An 18,793-nucleotide genomic window follows, 5' to 3' on the forward strand; every position below is an offset into this window, starting at 1 on the left:
GTTTGTTTGTTTGTTTGTTTATTTATTTATTTATTTAAAAGATTTTTATTTATTCATGAGAGACAGAGAGAGAGAGGCAGAGACATAGGCAGAGGGAGAAGCAGGCTCCACGCAGGGAGCCCAACGTGGGACTTGATCCTGGGTCTCCAGGATCAGGCCTTGGGAGGAAGGCGGCGCTAAACCGCTGAGCCACCTGGGCTGCCCAAGAGTGCTGTTTTTTTTGTTTGTTTGTTTGTTTGTTTTTTTAAATTTTTATTTATTTATGATAGTCACAGAGAGAGAGAGAGGCAGAGACATAGGCAGAGGGAGAAGCAGGCTCCATGCACCGGGAGCCTGATGTGGGATTCGATCCCGGGTCTCCAGGATCGCGCCCTGGGCCAAAGGCAAGCGCCAAACCACTGCGCCACCCAGGGATCCCAAGAGTGCTGTTTTTAATGTGAACCAAGCTCACTTATTTTTAAGGTTAGGAGTCATTACATCAACCCTTTTAGAGATGGCAATAAACTTGGCAATTCTTAATTCCAAGATTACCTGTAGATGGCAGAGGGAGACCTCAAGTCATCCAGTGACTTTGCAATGGTCATGCCCCAAACTAGAGCCCACTTAAGATCTCCTGCACTTTGCTTCTGGGCAAAGAGATCCTGTACCATCACCTCCTGCCCACGTCTACCTCACGCTGTGCTTTCTCTTCAAGCAAAAAGAGGCAGTCAGCTTTGTGCAAGGGCCAGTAGGGCTCAGAGCTGCCGAGACCCCAGACCCTCCCAACACGGACAACCTACCTTCATGACGGCCTCAGTGTGCTCCAGCAACCAGCCCACCAGGGCGTGGCCTGACTCATGAAATGCAACCACCTTCTGTTCTTCCTTTGACAGGATCTTGCTCTTTTTGGCAGTCCCTGAAAGAATGCATGAGGATCTGAGTTTGGGCACACAGCTGATCCTTTGTAAGCATGCCAGGCACTCTCTGTGGCCCCACGGAGGTCTGCCCTATGTCATCAAAACAGTGTTGTCCCTGATATTCACCTCTTGCATCTCCGCCCCAAGCCAACACCCAGAACTGATCCCTATTAAGGGGAGAGGTGCTGGAGGGTCCCTGTTTGTTTCTACTTCTGTGAATGCTAGGGTGAGCAAACTAGTCCCTGCAGGCTTTACAAGTGCCCACCCTCAGGGGCCCACAGGGCCACTGTGATCACATGAGGTCTCCACTGAGGTCCAGGCTTCGCAGCAGCTTCTCCCCCAACTAGCTGGAAGCTGCAGCCCCCTGCTAGGTGACCGCTTCCCACCTTGTGACTCAATCGTACACTTACCTTGTCTGTGCTACTCGGGAGGCTTCACTCAGCACCCCAGGTTCCCCACACCTCCCCAAATCCCCATTTCATACAGCCTGGATCAGCTCTGGGTTTGTGTGTGTGCTACTAGTCGTCTACCTCCATTTACTGCAAGGTTATAAATCAGACCAGAGCTGGTTACATGAGCATCTAGACATGAGGCCACAGCCCTGCAGGGTGGGCTTCACTTGAGCTCAATGTGCTCTAGCTCAGGGAAGCCTGGGTGGCTCAGCGGTTAACCACCTGCCTTCAGCCCAGGGTGTGATCCTGGGGTCCTGGGATCGAGTCCCACATCAGGCTCCCTGCATGGAGGCTGCCTCTCTATCTCTGTGTCTCTCATGAATAAATAAATAAAAATCTTTAAAAAAAATAAAAGTGCTCTAGCTCAGGCAGGACACACCAGCAGGGAACAGGAGGTCCCTGGGTCCAAGCACTGCTCTGGCCAGGGCAGCTTGGTCTATACTTTCTTCTTTCTTGCTTTGATTGTTAATGTGAGTTTATCAATTTCCACGTAAAACTCAGTGGCTTATATGAAACCAAATTTGTAGTAAGAACAGCCACTTTAAAAAAAAAAACAAAAACAAAACAAAACAACAACAACAACAACAACAACAAAAAGAACAGCCACTTTAGTTTCTTCTGTCCACACAGACTCCTAAGCCGCAGCCTGGGCGCCTGGTGGCATCTGTACCAGATTTTAACTCAGCTAGACGATGATAGGGATAAGCCCCTTGCAGGGACAGCTCATGGCTGAGTGCTCCCCACCCACATGCGAGGCTAGTGCCTCTAGACATCTTTTTTGTTGTTGTTGTTAAAGATTTTTTATTTTATTTATTCATAGAGACACACAGAGAGAGAGAGAGAGAGGCAGAGACACAGGCAGAGGGAGAAGCAAGCTCCATGCAGGGAGCCCGACGGGGGACTCGATCCTGGGTCTCCAGGATCACGCCCTGGGCTGCAGCCGGCGCTAAACCACTGCGCCACTGGGGCTGCCCTCTAGACATCTTTTTAAAAAATTTTCAGCATCTTGGGTGGAACCCAGCTCAAGGACAAGACATGAGGGGCCAGAGAAACTTCTGGAGACTCTTAGTTTCAGTCCCGTTCTCCAGACAGAAACCCAGGGACCTGACTTTGAGTGGTGACAGTTAAGCACTCCCAGAAGCCCCTGCCCCACTGCCAGGACCCCTCCTGTTGCTGCACCGAGTGGAGCTCTCAGGAGATTGTCCCCAAGCAGCAGCAGCCTTGGCCCCTCAATGGGGATGGTGTGCTGTATGGCCTGCAGCCAGCTCCAAGGCCCTGCCCACGGCTGAGGGGCTGAGCACCACTCACATCTGGGTGTGCAAGATCCTTCTGTATTTCTACTTGAAGAGTGTGTCTGCTCTTCAGCACATTTCTGGTATTTAAACTAAGGAGAAGTCATGTTATAAGGACCTGACTTATAAAAACAGAAATACTTTACCTACTGTGCTCTTGTCCAATAATTCTTGCTGTCCACTTCTATCCTGTGACATGTAGACCTGGCTCCCTCCACCCCACCGTCTATGTAGGTTCCCCGCTGAAAACATGCCCCTCATACCGGCAATGACCCGTTCCACAGCGTACTCGAAGTTAAATGTGTGAACCGACGTGTGGCCTTCTCTTGCAGCGTGCAGCGCGGCCTCGTTACAGATGTTGGCAATGTCAGCACCTGTCCACAGGAGAGGGGACTGTGGGCAGGAGGCTGAGGGCACAAGGTGGTGCTTGTGTCCTGTGCTGAAGCCATGCACCCCGCGAACAGACACAAAACATATCCTCCTTGCACTTTCTCGTCTTTCTGCCACCTCTAAGCTCTTTACTGACCAACTGTTATCAGCTTAGCAGCACCTGCTGTTTCATTCCATCCAGTAATTCATGTGCACTGATGCACAAGAAATTAGCTTCTCCTGTATCCACAGAATTCTAGTTAAGGGCATTAAAAAAAAAAAGTCCAAAGGGAAGAAATAATAATCATAAAAGGAATTTTGTTTATATTACCCTTTAAAATGAGAGCCATACAAAAAACATCTTGATTTATGATGTCTCTACTCAATAAGAACAGACTATGAGGAGGGCAGCCACAAGGCCTCAGATGGCATCACCTGGCAGGGAGCAGCAGGCACACTAAGCCCAAGTGTGGGATGGCACCAAACAGCCAGTGTGCAGAGTCCTGAAGGCAGCAGTGCCTGGAATGCCCATGGGGGGGCACAGGCACAGGGCCAGTGCAGAACCATGTTGGGTCTAGCAAAAGTTGGGCAGGAAAAGTAAAGAAACTCATGGTTACTTTTACTGTTGCTGGCTCTCTGTGCACAACCTCATGCCCACCCGGCTACACTGCTGTGCAGTCCAGAGCAAGGGGTGGAGGGCACTGTGGGGGTGGCCTGCATCCTCAGGACTGACAAAAACCAGCTTCCATACCACTGAATCCTGGCGTCAGCTCCGCCAGACGCTGGGAATAAAAGCTGCTGGCTTGGGTCAGCTTCAGGCTCTTCAGGTGATGCTCAAAAATTTCCCGCCTTTCCTGCAGGGAAAGGACACAGTGTGGGCTCACTCCTGCCCCACAAACAGGAGCCACTGGCTGTTAGATCCCTTTGTCGTCACTCCCGACCTACAAATAGGAGACCAGTATAGACCTCAAGCAGCATTTCACAAATGAAAGATAAAAGAAAGAAACAGAATGAGGTTCACGATGCATCTAAGGGTTATTCTGTAGAACATTTGCTTCAGATACATTCTCTATTTTCTAGACATTCTATTTCTAGAATGTTTCTTACACAGATGGAAAGCTGTTCCCCAAGCAGAGTCATAGGGGAGCCCTGTTCTGCTGCTTAGAGAGCAGAAATGGTTTGAGTATCAGACCCAGGAACACTGCTGGCAGTGGCACAGGAACATGAACCATTACGCTTAGGCTTCGAATTCTTTCCCCACTCATGTTGGGGTGCACATCACTGCCTGCTGGTTCCTGCTGCCTGGAGCACTACAAAGCCCTGGCCAGCAGAAGGTAGACATCCATTCTGAAGCCCGAGGAGGCTGGTGGTGCTCAGAGACCACCCACCATCATGGTAGCAGCATACCTCATGCTCCAAACCCATGGAGCATCTATAGACTCGAGGGGGTCAGGGCGAGAATTCTGAGGTTCTCCAAGGATTCTGCTATAAAACTCAGCCCCAACACTTAGGGATAAAGAGAAAAATACGGGTGAACAAAACAAGCTGCAAAACCACAGGAAGAGTGGTAGGCCAAAGAAAGAATGGCCAGACAAGTGCCAGAAGGACCATCTCCCAGGAGCACAGACCTGCAGTGTGGGAAGGTCAATGAAGACATGTCTATCCAGTCGGCCAGGCCTCAGCAGAGCATTGTCCAAAATGTCGGCTCGGTTGGTAGACGCCAGGACAATGACATGGTCCGTGGTACCCATTCCTGGAGGGACAGACAGCTTTTCAGGTAGAGTGCCCCTTTCAGGACACAAATGGGACTGAACCCACTGAGATCCATGAGAAAGGGATAGACAGGTCACTCTGAATGAGTTGTGGGCTGACCTAGGACCAAATTCTCCACAAGAGCAAGAATTTGCCTGTCCTCTCCAGGCTGTCAGCCCAGAGGCAGTGACACAGATGGGGGCTTGTACTGTCATCCACACAGCACCCTGGGGGACTGCATTTCTCCTAGGTAACTGCCCAGCAGGCCTGGGGGATACACTGCCCTGGGCAAAAGTGATATGGCAAGAATGTGGCCTGGGTTTGTGGCCCTGGGTTTTTTACAGGAATTTTTTTTTTTTTAAGATTTTATTTTATTTATTCACGAGAGACACAGAGAGAAAGAGAGGCAGAGACATAGGCAGAGGGAGAAGTAGACTCCATGCAGGTGCTAAATTGCCGAGCCACCCAGGCTGCCCATCTTACAGGAATTTATTTATTTATTTTTTTTTTTAATTTTTTTTTTTATTTATTTATGATAGTCACAGAGAGAGAGAGAGGCAGAGACACAGGCAGAGGGAGAAGCAGGCTCCATGCACCGGGAGCCCGACGTGGGATTCGATCCCGGGTCTCCAGGATCGCGCCCTGGGCCAAAGGCAGGCGCCAAACCGCTGCGCCACCCAGGGATCCCTCTTACAGGAATTTAAGAGCAAGTACAAGGGGCACCTGGGTGGCCTGGTGATTGAGCATCTGCCTTCAGCTCAGGGCATGATCCCAGGGTCCTGGGATCAAGTCTCACATCAGGCTCCCTGCAGGGATCCTCCTTCTCCCTCTGCCTGCGTCTCTGACAAAGGAAAGAGGAAAGAGGAAAGAGGAAAGAGGAAAGGAAAGGAAAGGAAAGGAAAGGAAAGGAAAGGCAGCCCGAGTGGCTCAGTGGTTTAGTGCCGCCTTCAGTCCAGGGCCTGATCCTGGAGACCTGGGATTGAGTCACCTGGCTGGCTCGGTTGATGGAGCATGCAATGCTCAATCTCAGGGTCTTGAGTTCAAAGCCCCATGTTGGGTGTGAAGCCCACTTAATTAAACAAAGAAAAATGCCGCGATCTATCCTTTGCTAATAAAAAAAATTCCCTAGTGAGCTGATGTTGACAAGTACAATTTAAAACTACCTGTAGGGCAGCCCGGGTGGCTCAGCGGTTTGGCGCCGCCTTCAGCCTAGGTTGTGATCCTGGGGACCCCGGATAGAGTCCCACGTCGGGTTCCCTGCGTGGAGCCTGCTTCTCCCTCTGCTTGTGTCTCTGCCTCTCTCTATGTGTCTCTCTCATGAATAAATAAAATCTTTAAAAATAAAATAAAATAAAATAAAATAAAATAAAACTACCTGTAAAGTCTTAAGTGAAATTTAAAAGAAGTGTTACAGATTTAGGCTGACAGTGTGACTGCCACCTCCCAGCACTGCCATCAACTCCATCCCAGGACCCTGCGACGGCAGAGAGGGGCCTGGATGAGCGCATACAGCGGTGGGGGGTGTGGGTGGGGCACCCACCTCACCTGGGACTTGACACCTGAGTTACCAAGCAGCAGTCCCTGGGACACTCAGGCCACACCCCACTCCCAAGGAGATCCTCAGGAACTCTCCTGTGCTTGTGTATTCTTGCTGGAATGTGACAAGCCAGGACACCATGACAGGTCCAGTCCCGTTCATGTGTCAAGTAGAGAGTATAGCAGATAATCCTTACTTTTAAAATAACCTGGAAACAAAAACACGCAACATCCAGCAGATGCAGTGCTTCTGCTGCTGTGCTCCATATGCCTGCAGTGTGGTTTTAGGAAAAGTCACACTCTAACACAGACACAAGAGGCTGCATGGAAGGAGGGTCCTGGGGTAGACGCAGCTTCACTCCTCTAATGAGCCCTGGATGGGGGATGTGCTGAGACTGCCTGCTCAGACTTCCCAAGTGTCCTCCTTCCACATGCCCAGGCTGTGTAAATGCAGAAAATGCAGACTTCCGGTCACATACACTGAAACCATGTGGACAACGTAGAAGCTGTGGCTGCAGGACAGCAGCCAGCAGACCAACAGTCTGTTCTCCATCTCTAGGATCTGTTCACTCTGATGGTCTTGTCTAAATGGCATCAGATGACATGTAGCCATCTGAGGCTGGCCTTTTGGTCCACCGAATCCCGAGACCCATCCAAACAGTTCTGTGTAAGTTGTTCATTGCTTTCCACTCTTTATTTATTTTTTTTATTTATTTATGATAGTCACAGAGAGAGAGAGAGAGAGGCAGAGACACAGGCAGAGGGAGAAGCAGGCTCCATGCACCGGGAGCCCGACGTGGGATTCGATCCGGGGTCTCCAGGATCGCGCCCTGGGTCAAAGGCAGGCGCCAAACCGCTGTGCCACCCAGGGATCCCTGCTTTCCACTCTTTGATGGTAACCATAATAGGACATACCCAAGTTTAAAAACTGCACACACTGGGACGTCTGATTGGCTCAGTGGTTGAGTGTCTACCTTTGGCTTAGGTCGTGGTCTCGGGGTGCTGGGATTAAGTCTCGCATTGGGCTCATCTCAGAGAGCCTGCTTCTCCCTCTGCCTGTGTCTCTGCCTGTCTCTCATGAATAAATATAATCTTAAAAAAAAAACTGCATAAACTGGAGGACTTCTGGTTTGTTTCCAGTTTTTACCTACCACAAATAAGTAAACCTTTTGTGTAAACATTTCTCCAGGATAAGCACGCAGGACTGCTAGGGCTGGGTCAGATGGGAGATGTGTTTGGTTTTGTCTCCCAGAGACACTATCACTAGCAGTGTGTCTGCTCACATCTCCCTAGATGTTTTATTCAAATCAGAATCATCTAGGTTCTCAGGGAGACCTGGGTTCGACCTCTCCACGCTCTCACTAGCATCCCGCGGTGCCACCATTCTTCATTCTAGCTCTCCTGTGATGTATGTGTGCTTCTATCAAAAAATCAGCAAGATATTTTGGTAGATGTGGACAAGCTTATTCTAAAAATTACATGAAAATGCAAAGAAAATGAATAAATAAATAAAATATTTAAAAAAAAAAAAAGGGGGGGGGGATGCCTGGGCGGTTCAGCAGTTGAATGTCTGCCTTCAGCTCAGGGTATGATCCCAGACCAGGGATTAAGTCCCACTTCCGGCTCCCTGTGAGGAGGCTGCCTCTCCCTCTGTCTCTGTCACTCTTTTTGTGTCTCATGAATAAATAAATAAAATCTTAAAAAAAAAAAAAAAAAACGCAAAGAAAAATAAAGTATTAAAAAAAAAAAAAGGAATACGTAAAGAAAGCACAATTACTGCAACAGTTTTAGTTGAGAGGAACAAAGTGCAAGGAGCCACCCCACCTTCATCTAAGATTCTGTGCTGAGTGAGGAAGGCGGGGTGGTGTGGTAGAGGGGCAGCCTCGTCAGCCAGGGCAGCAGAGCAGGGGGCCCGGACTCTCAGACATGCCCAGCCAAGCGCTGGCAGAGGCACAAAAGCAATTCAGTGCAGGAAGGAACAGCCTTTTCAACACATGGAGCTAGAGCAACCAGACACCCACAGGCAAAAAAATGAGCCATGACTAAACCCTCACATTTTCTACAAAAGTTAACTTAAGACAGATTACAGATTAAAATGGAAAAGGCCATGTGGATGGCAGCTAGAACTTTCTAATGACTCCGCGTGAGACTAGATCTCACGACCCCATAAATTCCTACTAATGCAGAAGCTCAGGTGAAGGCTTCCATCTCTAGGGGTACTTGGTGCAAAGCCTTCTTTTTGCTGCTGAAAATGGAAAAAGGTGACTGTCAATGGATAACTTGCCTGGGAGAACCCCAGCACTCTCTGCACAGGTGCCCATCCCATGCGGCCTGGCTGTCTGCTAGCGCAGCCTCTCCCTGACCCATGAGTGGGGGGTTTCTCTTCCTGGTGAGCTTTTCCCACAACTGGCACAGTGTCTGCTCCGTGTTCCGCACTTCAATGAACAAGCAGTGCCCTTCCACAAGGACTAACAGAGACTCCTCAGACACATCTGAAGGGCTGAGAATGCCCGGCTGTGTCTGCACACAAAGGGACCTGTTCACTGCTGGCCCAGCCCAACAAGGGCCTTCAGTCAGAAGTTCTGGGGCCCTAGCTAGTGATGGGCCGGAAGCACCCCCATTCACGGCAGTGTGGAGCAGTCTGGCTCAGAGGAAGATGCCAATTAGTAAATGCTTCCTGGTCTCAAGTTTGCCCAAAAATACAGTCTCAGTCTTCAAGGGCAAACAACCAAAATAAGAAGATACATTACTTCCCATGAGCTATATGTTCAGAGTGGGAGTGGTGTGGGACCTCCTTCATATCACCCAAGATCACGTGCTATCACACGCAGAAGGCCACAGAGTTGCAGGTGAGGTCACATACTCTAACGTCACTGCACATGTCAGAAAATCAGAGCTTGGAGAAACTGGGGCAGATGTGACCCCCACAGTGCCCTCCCAGTCCAGGAGCATGCCTGATGTCTAGTGCTCAGACTGGCATCTGCAGAAGCCAAAGGACAAATGTGAACTTGAGGACACTTCAAGCTTGGACAGCCAACTGGTCATCTGATGATCTCCAATAGCCTGTTCTCCCTAGCCTACTCAGTTATCACAGAGGCTAGCCATTCTTTTAAAGAGACAACCAGAAGCCATCATTAAAATCTGGTATTTCTGATAGCAGAAGCTCATCAAACACACTGTACTGGTCTCAGTGGATGGATGGACCTCAGGCTTGGGCACCCATGGGCTATGAGACTTAGTGATCAGAATCGGAGGGGGGGTGGGGGGCTTACAAATCTCTGCAGGACTCCAGAACCAACTCCAGAAGCAATCACCAAAACCATAAGAGTGAAGGCACACCATTAACAGATCGTCTAAAGGAATCCACACTGCCATGTGGTTTCCTAGAAGCAGGAGACTCTAGAGGATAACTTTAAACCTATGGTACAGTACAGTGCCTGCCCCAGAAGCGGAGGGTGGGGTTGGTGGCTCCCTGGGATCTGGCCTGGAAGGTGCTCCCATAGGCTTCTCTTGTGAGGGTCTCCACAGCTGTGTTCAGAACCGGGGCTTCACTCTATTCACATTTCTAATGACATGGAGTTCTGGGGAAGCTTCCTTCCCTGGAAACTTGCTCTTCACAACAATTCCTAAGCAAACGGTGATAGGCAACAGGGTCAGAGATGGGACAGAAGAGGTCTGCAGGACAGCTCAAGAGGCACACTATTCTCCTTACAATGTTACAACAGTCTTTTCTGCAGACTGATTAGACAAGACACTTTGATTTTAAATCTGTAGAGTTGGGCAGCCCCGGTGGCACAGCGGTTTAGCGCCGCCTGCAAGCCCAGGGCGTGATCCTGGAGACCCTGGATCGAGTCCCACGTCAGGCTCTCTGTATGATGCCTGCTTCTCCCTCTGCCTGTGTCTCTGCCTCTCTCTCTCAGTCTCTATGAATAAATAAAATCTTTAAAAAAAAATAAATAAATAAATAAAATAAATCTGTAGAGTTTTCAGAGCTTACAAAATTTACCACTGCATCTGATCTGCACATGAAAGTTTGAGGACAGGCCTCGCCCTGCTGCCTGCAGCCACTCCAGTGCAAACCCCGGCACCAGAGATGAGGTGTGCCCATGAAGTACACCATGACAGGTGCAGGACTGATGCACTCTTCCTGTGCTGGCCTCATGGTGGGGACATCCTCTAATGGGAAAGGCCTGTAAAAGTGTCCCAGTCCCCAAAACAAAGATGTAGAAACATTCTCAGCCTGAAGGACACCAAAGTGACAAGACAATTCAATAGGACGGAAGGCTGCACTGGACCTCAGAGCAGAAAAGGCATGTCTGTGGGACAAGAGGCAATCCTCAAGGACACCTGCACCCTGGTCTTGGGCAAGCCAGCCTTCCTGGAAGCTTAGGGGAAGGTATGGAGGGACATATGGACTGCTTCTGCAATGCCTTCCTAAGTCTGAAATGATTTCAAAATGAGATGTTCAAACAGAGTTCATCATTACTCACATACAATCCAACTCTGCATCCACACACTTGCCAAAAGACCCACCGAACCAAATGGCAGGAGCACTTCAAAAAGGAAAACAAACACACCTATGTGGTTCTCTTAGAACCAGCAGTGCTTTGAAAGAAAATTGTCTCCTTCATCTGCAATACTGAAAACAGAGATAGAATTCTGACTGAAGAAAAGTTAAAAGTGGATCTGACACCCTGGGCCCTCCCTGGGCCCTCAGGGGACATCTGTGTGCCCACAGTTGAAGGCAGCATCATTCCAAGAGCCAAGGCACCGTTGGCGGGGAATGGAGAGACACAAGGGATCTGGCCACACAGTGGAGTATTATTCAGCCCTGAAAAGGAAGTCCTAGGATGCCTGGTGGCTCAGTGGTTGAATATCTGTCTTCAGCCCAGGGTATAATCCTGGAGTCCTGGGATTGAGTCCCACATCAGGCTCCTTGCATGGAGCCTGCCACTCTCTCTCATGAATAAATAAATAAAATCTTTAAAAAAAAAAAAGGAAGTCCTAACACGTGCTGTGTGGAGGAACCCAGAGGACGTTATGCTGGGTGAGGCACAGAAGGACAAATGTGTAGAGTCCACCCACATGAGGGTCCTAGAAGACGCAGACCCGGGGAGTGTGTGGCTGCCAGGGGCTGGGGAGTTCATGTTTAACGGGAACAGAGTTCCAGTCAGGGAAAATGAGAAGGTTCTAGAGATGGACAGTAGCGGCAGCTGTACAATGAGAATGTACTTAATATCACCAAAGAGAACATTTACAAATGGTTAAAATGGTAAAATGTTATGTATATTTTCAAATAAAAAACAGGGGTGCCTGGTAAGCTCAGTCAGTGAAGTGTGTGACTCTTGATCTCAGGGTTGTGAGTTTAAGCCTCATGTTGGGTGCAAACATTACTTAAAGATAAAATCTTTTTAAAAATAAATAAATAGGGATACAGGGGTGGCGGAGTCAGTTAAGCATTGACTCTTAGTTTCAGCTCAGGTCCTGATCTTGGGGTTGTGAGACTGACCCCCGTGTCGGGTTCCATGCTTAGTAAGGAGTCTAGTGGAGATTCTCTCTCCCTCTCCCACTGCCCTCTATCCCTGCTTGTGCACAATACGTAAATAAAATCTTTAAAATTAATTAATTAATTAAACATGCACTATTAAAAAAAAAAAGATCTTACAAAAGTAAGTGAAAAGAGAAACCATTCAGGGCACCTGGGTAGCTCAGTGAGTTAAGTGTCTGACTCTTGGTTTCGGCTCAGATCATGATCTCAGGGTCCTGAGATCAAGCCCTAGGTTGGGCTTTGTGCTCAGCGTGCAGTCTGTTGCAGATACTCTCTCACTCTGCTCCCATCCCACCCCCTCCTCCCATCATGCTCTCTCTCTCGCTAGTTCTAAAATAAATCTTAAAGAAAAGAAACCATTCCATGTCACTCACAACCCTAAGATCAGGAGTCCACCAACTAGGGCAGCCAGGTGCCCCATGTCACCTTTACTTCACTGTGCAGCACACACACACACAATACAATCCCCTGGGTGTATCTAAGACTGAGAACAGTGTCATGATCTGCCCTGACCTTTGTACTTCCAGGTTTTCCTTTCTTTGCTATTACCTTGACTCTTTAGCATTAAAACCTATGTTTCTTGAGTGCAGCAAGGTAACACACACCTCTGAAACTGGCCTGGTCTCATTACTACCTACTGGAGAGTGCAGAGAGCACCCGTGCCTGTGACCAGTGGTATGGTGGAGAAACAGTGACTGTAGGAAAATGAAATGCCTGTGAGCATCACTGCAAGGTTCCAGAACAATACACACCAGTCACATGGTCTATCTAGAAGAAACCTTCCCCTGCCCAGGAGCAGGCTGGGAGTGTGGGGCACTCACCGTCCATTTCCACCAGAAGTTGGTTGAGTGTCTGCTCTTCCTCTGTGTTGGAGAAGCCAGACATGGTGGTAGAGCGCTTCTTGCCCACAGCATCAATCTCGTCAATGTATACAATGCAGGGGGCCCGGGCCCGGGCTTCCTTGAAGAGGCTCCGCACACGGGCAGCGCCAAGGCCTAGGGCAACATAGAGGACCAGGAGTTGGACAGGTAATGGGAGATGAGCCCAACTCTTATTCCAGAGGCCAGAGCTGCCCACTGAGGATGACAAGGTCTCACAGGATCATCCTAGTGGATGCTCACCCCCCTGGACTCTCCAGGCTAAGCATGGAAGTGGTTTCAAAGAATATCACTACCCAATTCTCTCCATAAATGTGTCACAGATTTCACGTATCCTTCTCTGTCCCCCATGTCTTCATCTATCTGGTCTCCCAAGGAAGGGTGTGTGATGACAGAGCCATCCTGCACAAATGGTTGGGCAAACCTGTCCACAGCCCCCCAGGCAATACCAACCTCCAATGACCTCCACAAACTCTGGGCCCGCCATCGCCAAGAAGGGCACCTGGGCCTCTGTTGCCACCGCCTTGGCCAGAAGTGTCTTTCCACAGCCAGGGGGCCCAAGCAATAGCGCACCTTTTGGGACTTTGGCACCAAGCTGAAGAAATCGCTCTGGGCTCTGGAAAAGCAGCAGATAATGACACAAGTCACAGGTGTTTCAGAGAGAATTTTTAAAACAGGACTCACATGGAGATCAGCTCATGTATTGTCATTAATCAGCTATGGTTTGTGTGGTTCTGAGAAAAGCAGGGAGCTACGGCAGTGACCAGGTGTCCCAGATGGCTCATGGTGCAGTCAGTGATGGGCTCTTGGCCCTTCTACTGGTTTAGCTGCACACTCAGCCTGCACTGCTGGCTTAGCAAGCACCATCACACATTGCCTGACTAGTGTAATGCTTCCCTCAAGAATGGAGCTCATGGGGATCCCTGGGTGGCGCAGCGGTTTGGTGCCTGCCTTTGGCCCAGGGCGTGATCCTGGAGACCTGGGATCGAATCCCACATCGGGCTCCCAGTGCATGGAGCCTGCTTTTCCCTCTGCCTATGTCTCTGCCTCTCTCTCTTTCTCTCTCTGTGACTATCATAAATAAATAAAAATTAAAAAAAAAAAAAAAAGAATGGAGCTCATGGGCAGCCCCTGTGGTGCAGTGGTTTAGCGCCGCCTGCAGGCTAGGGCGTGATCCTGAAGACCCTGGATTGAGTCCCACGTCAGGCTCTCTGCATGGTGCCTGCTTCTCCCTCTGCCTGTGTCTCTGCCTCTCTCTCTCTGTGTGTGTGTGTGTGTCTCTATGAACAAATAAATAAAAAATCTTAAAAAAAAAAAAAAAAAAGAATGGAGCTCATGTCTGCCTCCTGCTTGGAACATGCACCTACCTTCAGATAATCCACGAACTCTTTGACTTCTAGTTTGGCTTCATGCATTCCTGCTACATCTTTGAAGCTGACTCCTTTCCCCATCTTGCCGTCCACAATTGTGAAACGAGCCATTTTAAGCTGATTCTGGGCAGAAAGAACAAAGGGCAGGGTGCTGTGCACTCCTAGCACAAAGGGGAAAAAAAGCACCCTGGGGCTGGGCCTGTATCCCTAGGGCCCCGCCTTCCCTTGGCCCAGGCTCTCATCTCCCACAGCTCCTCCCCTTATTCAGACAGGGACTTAACATCACCTTTCAGGCTTACAAGGGGAAATGTTTACTGTGCATCATTAACAGAAAATTATCTAGCATCTAGCAATTTGGCTTTAAAAAAACCCCACATAAACCACCCCCTATACAAACAATGTAATTTAACGCCTCTTGCACATGAACTATATTTTTCTATATGACTTTTCCCAGTACTGTGGAACTCTGATTATAAAAGTAATGTAATAACACTGAGCTCTGGAAAGGTTTGGTAGAAATGTTAGATGGTAAATTTCTGGAGAGCCATCAGGCAAGATAAAGCGCTCAGTGAGGGGAGCAAACTTGAGCTGAACTCTGCCTCAGGAAGCACACCAGGCGATGGTCGGGCACCCAAAGGACACTTGTGCACTGGATTTATCACAGTACTATTTAAATACAACAATAAAAATAAATAGCCCCAAATAGACAAGACTGGTGAAACTGGCTGAGTTAAAATACAACACAGTCCCACAATGAGACACCATTAAAAGGGTGTGAGTCTTTAGCTACAGACAGGAAAACCCTCCTGGTCTCAGTAGAAACCTGTCTCGGTTCCCAGGGAGGTGACCAGGAGGTGCCCTCTGCAGACTTGCTCCAACTAGGTTTCAGGTCCCTCCCTGGCACCTCTGTTGATGGGCTAACTGGCCATATCCCACACGCCATGGAGGGAAAGTTCATGTGACAACAAAAGCCACAATAGGAGAATTTTTTTTCTAAGTAATCTGTACCTTCAACTTGAGTTCTGAACTCAAGACCCCAAGATCAAGCATCACATGTTCTTTTGACTGAGCCAGCCAGAAGCCCCAGGAGAATGCTTTTAAAGTATATTAAGGTTTGGGGTGCCTGGCTGGCTCATTCAGTAGAGCATGCGATGCTTGGGTTTTGAGTTCAAGCCTCGCATGGGTGTAAATATTACTTAAAAAAAATAATAAAATCTTTAAATAAAATAAAACATAAAGACAACCTTTAAAAATTTCTGTGTCTTAGCTAGGAGAAACCAAAAAATAAGTCATGCTCAGCTCTTGAAAAACTGCAGAATAAACTGGCCTATACACTTGCTTGGCTCTGCTGTCCCAGGAGTCAGGGAGAGAGAGGCCTCAGGTACATCCCCCAGTTAGCCAAGCAGCCTAGCTGCCCAGGCCACAGCTCCAGGCTGGCCATCGTGACAAGATAATTTTCACTGTACACTTAACTCTGTGGTATATGTGAGGTGTATTCAGCAAGCACAAGCACAAACCTTAAAACCACAGGTTCGGTGAGACAGGATTTTCATAACTTACAAAAGCACTGAGTCCTCCTTCCCTTCCCGTCATTCCAGCGAGACGGAACACATACCACAGGATGGCCAGGCCCACTGCAGTCATCCCCAGGGCGTAGAGGGCACTAGCGGGAGAGAGAGGCAGTCATGGCAGCTCATAGATGCGACTCACAAAGTCAGGGGTTACCAATGCTTCAAAGAGGAGAAAAGCAACTCCCACTCTGAGAAGTATGCAGAACTGGTTGTGAAATGGGTATCCTTATCCAATTCTTCTTTGTATCCTTTTTCCATATTGTCACATGGAGCATGTAAAGGCCAGAGACAGCAGCTCACCATGGTGGAGCCCACACACTGACCCTGTCACCTAGAGCCTTTTAATAATGCCCAACAAGAACAGATTTTCATGTCTGATATATTTTGTTTTCAAAAGTAGGCCATCAGGGACTCCTGGATGGCTCAGTTGGTGAAGCATCTGCCTTCAGCTCAGGTCATGACGCTGGGGTCCTGGGATCGAGTCCCATGTCTGTCTATATGCTCAGCAGGGAGCCTGCTTCTCCCTCTGCCTCTGCCTCTGCCCCTCCCCACCCCCTGCTCATGTAAGCACGCTCTCTCAGTCTCTTTCTCTCAAATACATGAATTAAATAATAATTATTATTATCATTATAAAGCAGGCCACCAGTTTTGGTTTGTAAGGCAAAATAAGCAGAGCAGTAAAAAAAGTAAACCCTAGGGCACCAGCCATACCTCCTGCCATTCCCTACAGTACACCAGCCCTGGAGCCCTGTACCTTCAGGAGAGACCTGTCATTTTTCAGGAGTGCCTGCCAGTCACTGGCATCCCACATTTTCTGAGTGTGGGCATATCTCCATGAGTCAACAGTGAACCTCTGCCCATGAGTTCCAGCCAGTTGGCCCCAGCATGCTGTTAAATACCCCTGGGACTCTGTGAATTACTGTGCTCCGCTAAGGGAGACTGGCAGGTCCCAGGGGCCTAACCGGGTCCCCATTTCCATCTGCCACACAGAAGCAAGAATTTCTTTTCCTTTTTTTTTTTTATATATTTATTTATTCATGAGGGGGGCAGGGCAGAGACACAGGCAGAGGGAGAAGCAGGCTCCATGCTGGGAACCCTATGCAGGACACGATCCCGGGTCTCCAGGATCACGCCCTGAGCTCAAGGTGGCGCTAAACCGCTGAGCCACCGGGGCTGCCCAGAAGCAAGAATTTCTATTGGACGTCCCTGCTTCTCCCCTTTCTGTTTCCCCGTTTGTACAAGATGGCAGCCCCACAATGTGCTGAATTAAGAACTGCCAGAGACAACTAAACAAAGTGAAAGACTCACCAACCAGGCCCACGGACGCCCCCTCCCCCACCACGTGTGGTCACTGGCTCACACACTTACACTCCCCACACGAGGGCTGTTTTACTGTAGGCCAAGCCAGTGTGAGATGTTTGTGGTTTGTTATCACATTACAAAGACAAGCCTGGTTTAGTTCAAGAGCCAAAACAATGACCAACATACTTTCCAAAGAATCCTGTCCGCTTATAGGAAACTGGAATCCTGTCCTTGCCTTCAATATTTAGCATGTCTTCAGCAGCTCGGAGCTTCTCCTCAAACCTGTCGATGTTTGCCACCTGCATCCGGTACATCAAGGCCAGCCGCTGGGGGCAGAGAGCAGAGGCAGTGCAGGTGACAAACAGGTCAGCTGAGGACAGCCTTTAGACACAGCATTCACACCCTGCAGGGCTCCAGAGGCAGCAACCTCTATCTGCCATTCAGAATCCTTTTCCAGATCACAATGACAACAAATTCTCAACACATGTGCTGGCTCTACTTTCACTAACAGGTGCATTTTAAGAAAATGGAGGGTGGGCCTTATGCTTTAAACTCATCACCCAGCCTCAGCTGTGCATGCAGAGCACAGAAACACATGACAGACATGAGGTACTTGCTGGGTTGTAGGCAACCCACCAAGACAAGAAACACAGGTTTGCTGCTTGACCATTGGCTAAATCTAAAAATTCAGTGGTGGATTTCTCTCTTTCTCAGTAAACCTTTCTCGGGTAGAGAAAGGGCTCAGGGAGAGTGAGCAGGTAAAGTATCTTGAAATGATATCACTGCCTCCTCCAGGGGTACAGGCTTCATGAGAGGAGGCTCCACAGCAAGCCAGATATCCACACTGGGTCCCCCAATCCCTTTTCTGTGAGCTGACCTGAGTCACCCAGCAAGGGGCCATTCTGATGATCTCCATTGGCCTGGACAGCATCATACCAGTCCTGTATCATTCTCCTAAGGACCTGGTCCAAATGCTTCTTAGAAGTAAGCTGTCCCATACTCAGCTTCTAAATACACTGTGCAATCTACATGGAGCAACCAGATACTCCCCTTGCTCTTAAGAGCCTCAGAAGATTCCTTGTGGAATAAGTGGCTGGCCAGGCTGCATGTCACAGGGTCACAGGCCAGATGGGAGAAGCAGATGGGGGTACCCACCAGCCAAAACACACTGATCGTAGTCTGCATGGGAACACCTGGTGGCCTCAGTTGCTTAAATAACCTAATAGACCTCTAAACGCCTGATCTGGACTTTATACATGCCTCTGTCACTCAAACACCTGCCTGGCCATGTAAATAGAACAGAAAAAACTAGCAATGATCTTCTTTTTATGCCAGGTGCTAAGAGCAAAATGTCTGATTCCAGAAGCCAAGTCAACTCCCATGTCTTCTTTGTCGGGGCCTGGACCATCCACTTGCTTCTGCAAGGTCACCCAGGTCACCTAGTACACAGGGCCGGGAGAAGCCTGTCATCCCCAACTAAGTTACAAGCTCTTGTAAACTGACAACCAGCTGCAAACAAGGTGCTTGGCACTCAGCCCTATCCAGAACCCAAGCAGGAGCTGGGGTATTAAAAGGGCATGCTCTGAGGCAACCCTGATGCTGTTGTAAGGGACAGAGCACTACGCCCAAGAGTACACCTGTGCTCCACCAGAGCGGAGTAAGTCCACATTGGACACCTGTCTCCCATCATTTAAAAAAGGAGACTACAGAAACGTGACAACTAAATACAATTCATGGTCCTTGATGGGACCCTGGATTAAAAATACTAATAAGGGTGCCTGGGTGGCTCAGTGGATTAAGCATCCCACTCTTGATTTCACGGTCATA

The 18,793-nt window shown here is 48.9% G+C and overlaps 1 protein-coding gene across 2 annotated transcripts in view; it reads right to left on the reverse strand.

The window, feature by feature from the left end:
- SPG7 (SPG7 matrix AAA peptidase subunit, paraplegin) overlaps window positions 1–18,793 on the reverse strand; it is a 40,532-nt gene that overhangs the window by 6,449 nt on the left and 15,290 nt on the right. For both annotated transcript variants that reach the window (XM_026005000.2, XM_026005001.2), the window contains exons 5-13: window positions 17,153–17,292; window positions 15,654–15,756; window positions 14,091–14,216; window positions 13,177–13,339; window positions 12,667–12,840; window positions 4,638–4,762; window positions 3,761–3,863; window positions 2,904–3,014; window positions 780–895 (exon numbers count right to left, since the gene is read on the reverse strand). In XM_026005000.2, coding sequence (XP_025860785.1) covers window positions 780–895; window positions 2,904–3,014; window positions 3,761–3,863; window positions 4,638–4,762; window positions 12,667–12,840; window positions 13,177–13,339; window positions 14,091–14,216; window positions 15,654–15,756; window positions 17,153–17,292 — 1,161 coding nt within the window. The remainder of the gene's footprint in view (window positions 1–779; window positions 896–2,903; window positions 3,015–3,760; window positions 3,864–4,637; window positions 4,763–12,666; window positions 12,841–13,176; window positions 13,340–14,090; window positions 14,217–15,653; window positions 15,757–17,152; window positions 17,293–18,793) is intronic.

The sequence above is a fragment of the Vulpes vulpes genome, chromosome 12, assembly GCF_048418805.1.
Source record: "Vulpes vulpes isolate BD-2025 chromosome 12, VulVul3, whole genome shotgun sequence".
NCBI classification, from domain to species: Eukaryota; Metazoa; Chordata; class Mammalia; order Carnivora; family Canidae; genus Vulpes; species Vulpes vulpes.